We start from the raw sequence: 3507 nt of genomic DNA, 5'->3' as shown, positions 1-3507 counted from the left end.
CTTAGCGTAGATCTTTTATTAAAACGCAGAGATGGACACACACACACACACACACACACACACACACACCCCAAACACCCTTCATACACGTGATAACAACCCTCTGCCTAGGAACCACCCATCGGCCAGCCATCAATGTCTTTCTGCGGACATTGAACATTTTGCCTCGGTCGGTTGATTTCTCCCTACAAAGCCGCGACATCTCTCTCTCTCCTGCGTCCCTCTCTACGGAAGACGAGTGGCCGGTGACCCGCGCCCTACAGGGGAGAGCGAGGTGCCACAGGGGCCGGGGTATACACGTGTTCCCTCGCCCAGTGTGTGGCTGTGGTGAGTGTCGGGTAGAGGCGGCTGTCAAACGTGGGGCTGTTCGGCCATTACTCTTGTACCCGAGGACGAAGAGGAGGAAGGGAGGTGACGGAGGAGGGAAGGAAGGGAGGTAAGAACGGGTAGAGGAAGAGAGAGAGAAAAGGGAACAGAGGAGAGTTGGTAAATAATAAAATAGAGAGGAGTAGAGATGCTGGGAAGTAGGAAAGGGAAGGGAAGGGAAGGGAAGGGAAAGATAGGTAGAGAAAGAAAGGGAAGTAAAGGGAGGTGAGGAAAGATGAAGAAGGGATAGAAGAGACAAGGAGAAAGGAAGAGACGAAGAAGAGAGAGAGAAAGAAGATACACAAAAACGGAGAGAAGAAAAAGGGGAGGAAAAGAAGGAAAATAGTGAGAGATAAGCAGAGAAGAAGAGATAGAGAACACACACACACACACATACACACACACACACACACACACGTACTCCCACCCACCTCTCCCACCCCCCGCCTCCTCAAACACACAAACACACACACACTAACCAGAAAACAGGGGCCGGTTACTGTATACAGGTGAGGGTTTCGAACACCTGCCAATAAAACCTGTCAGCCACGCCCCCCCTTGCCCCCTCATCCCCCCCCCCACACACACATCCAGTTATTAACACCCACAGCCCACCCAGTCTTACACCTCCCTCCCCCTCCCCCCTCCCCGGTCAGCCCCCCCCCACCCCCCCACCCACACAGGTACTTGAGTCTGTTCCTTCCTCCTCCTCCTCTTCCTTTTCTTCTTCCTCCTCTTCTCCCAGCCTCTCAGCATCATCCTTAACACTACCTCTAATATCTCTAACACTACTTCTGGTTCTCCTAACAACACTTTCTTTTTTTCTTTCTCTCTCTCTCTATCAATCTATCTATCTATCTATCTATTTATCTATCTCTTTCAGTATTTGCCGGTCCTCAGAGGCGAGGCGGGGCGGGGCGGGGCGGGCAGTAATGGGCTCGGGGGTCGTCCGCAGAGTCTCTCGTATGCTAATGTTATGCCAGGCTTGAGAGGAACACACACGGCGCCCGCCACGCCCTACCGCGCCCTGGCCCCCTCCCCTCCACACACCAGGGAACACGTTTGTACACAGACAGGCAAAGACGCCGCGCGGGGGTTCGTGTCTGTTTTAACGGCTGACGGGCCGGGCGGCAAGAGTAGCGGCCGCTGCTGATGTCGCGGCGCCGATGACACGTCGAGGCTTCCTGTCCGAGGCTGTTCACAACCTGCCTGACACCTGATAGCGGCGACGCGCGGCCACCCGGCAGCCGCGTCCGTGCGTCAAAACAACAGGGAAGGGAGAGAGACATGGACCGTTCTACACATTACGAGACCCTGACAGACAAGAAAGGGGGCGTAAAACTCACTACTCCATGACGAGCACCAGCTCCGTCTCGGTGCGGAACACCTCCGACAGCTGGATGGTGCGCTTCGCCTGCCGCAGCAGCGCGCACACGCCGACCTCGTGCAGGATGTCCGACGTACAGTCTGCGCCGAGGCGCAACCGCGACGAAAACTTGGCGGCGAACTCTTCCCCGGTGATGCGGTGGCGGCAGTGGTACACCACGGCGAACTGGCCCCTGGGGGAGGAGAGGAACGGGTTAGGAAGAGTATGCATAAAGGGAGGGGGTGTTCCGGGATGTTTGGGGGGCGGCAGTGGAGATTTGGCCCTTGGGGGAGACACAGAGGATGAGAGGGGTGTGCTGATGGGTGTGGGGTGTGTGTGGGGAGGCTAACGGGATGGCAGTAGCGGCAAGGGTGCACCGCAGCTACCTGAGCCCCGGGGTGTGAGGGAGGCAGGGAGTTCCATCACGGGGTGCGTGGTGATGGCGCGGTGGCCGTGAGGAGGGGGGCAAGAAGGAGGTATGAGTGTGTGAGGGTCTGGGCGCCATGGTGGTGAGTGCAGGCGGCTGTGGGTGGCACCGAGGCACCGGGAAGCTGAGGCGCGGCCCTGCTTGAGTGACGGCCCGTGGAGTGGTCCTTGACACACTTAGAGGGAGACGAGTGTGAGGTGACATATTAAGAAGACAGAGAGGAAACATTGCACCTATACTCCCCCCCCCCCCCAACACACACACACACACACACACACAAGCACCCCCTCACCCCCCCCACACAAGCACCCCCTCACCCCCCCCACACACAAGCACCCCCTCACCCCCTCACACACACGCTCATCACTCCCATCCTGTGCGTTGGGAGTGGCTTAAGAACCTCCAACTCCCCTTTTGCGGCGGGGACGGGGAGTGCATTGCGGCGAGGGAGATATTAAGGGGAGGCCATTAAAGGGTGGAATTAAGGGGTAGAGGCATTAAGGAAGAGCCATAAGGGAGACTCTAAAGACGAGACGTATTGAGACCCGAGTCGTAAAGCGTCGGGAAAGGCCAACTAACAAAGCGTAAAGTCAAATAAAGAAGGATCGTGGACATGTAAATGCATAATAGCGGGCATGATTCAGAGGAGGCGCGCACGGCGGGAATACGAATTAGCCAGAAACATATGCAAGGGACAAATTCACTCAGACGAATAAGGAAGGGGATGAGTGAAATACCGATTAGGGCGAGTGACTCAGGCGGCCCCGCGGTAATTGATTCAAGCAGTTTAGACTTTGCTTTCTGCCTCCGTCTTAATAATATGCTAAACCCTGAGTAATGATCCTGAGTAATGATCCAGCCGTAGTCGCAATGGTATTCAAATATAAACCTAAAATTCTTACCGTATATAATCTCAGGCCCCGCGGTAATTGATTCAAGCAGTTTAGACTTTACTTTCTGCCTCCCTCTTAATAATATGCAAAGCCCTGAGTAATGGTCCTCCCTCTCTTGACCAGCCTTAGTCGCAATGGTATTCAAATATAAACCTAAAATTCTTACTATAATCTCAGGCCCCGCGGTAATTGATTCAAGCAGTTTAGACTTTACTTTCTGCTTAAATATGCTTGACCCTCCCTCTCTTGAACAGCCCTAGTCGCAGTGGTATTCAAATCCGCAGTGGTATTCAATTAAGCCTAAAATTCTAACAATGATCTCAGGCGGCTCCACGGTAAATGATTCAAGGATTAAGGGCTTACTTCAACGTTGTACTCCTCCGGTCATTCTTATTTCATTCTTACCAAACTTCCCTCGTGCTGTCAACTGGACAAATTCAGATTCAACAAGGACA

The 3507-nt window shown here is 54.1% G+C and overlaps 1 protein-coding gene across 1 annotated transcript in view; it reads right to left on the bottom strand.

Moving 5' to 3' along the window:
- The window catches only part of LOC126999549 (apical junction molecule-like), a 25151-nt gene extending 23079 nt beyond the window's left edge, over positions 1–2072 (bottom strand). Inside the window, exon 1 of the mRNA XM_050862283.1 lies at positions 1713–2072. Within this exon, the coding sequence (XP_050718240.1) occupies positions 1713–1963 (251 nt within the window). The 5' untranslated portion in view covers positions 1964–2072. The remainder of the gene's footprint in view (positions 1–1712) is intronic.
- Between the last annotated feature and the right edge of the window lie 1435 nt (positions 2073–3507).

The sequence above is a fragment of the Eriocheir sinensis genome, chromosome 16, assembly GCF_024679095.1.
Source record: "Eriocheir sinensis breed Jianghai 21 chromosome 16, ASM2467909v1, whole genome shotgun sequence".
NCBI lineage: Eukaryota > Metazoa > Arthropoda > Malacostraca > Decapoda > Varunidae > Eriocheir > Eriocheir sinensis.
The sequence above is the reverse complement of the archived record's forward strand: the minus strand, read 5'-3'. Positions and strand labels throughout refer to the sequence as shown.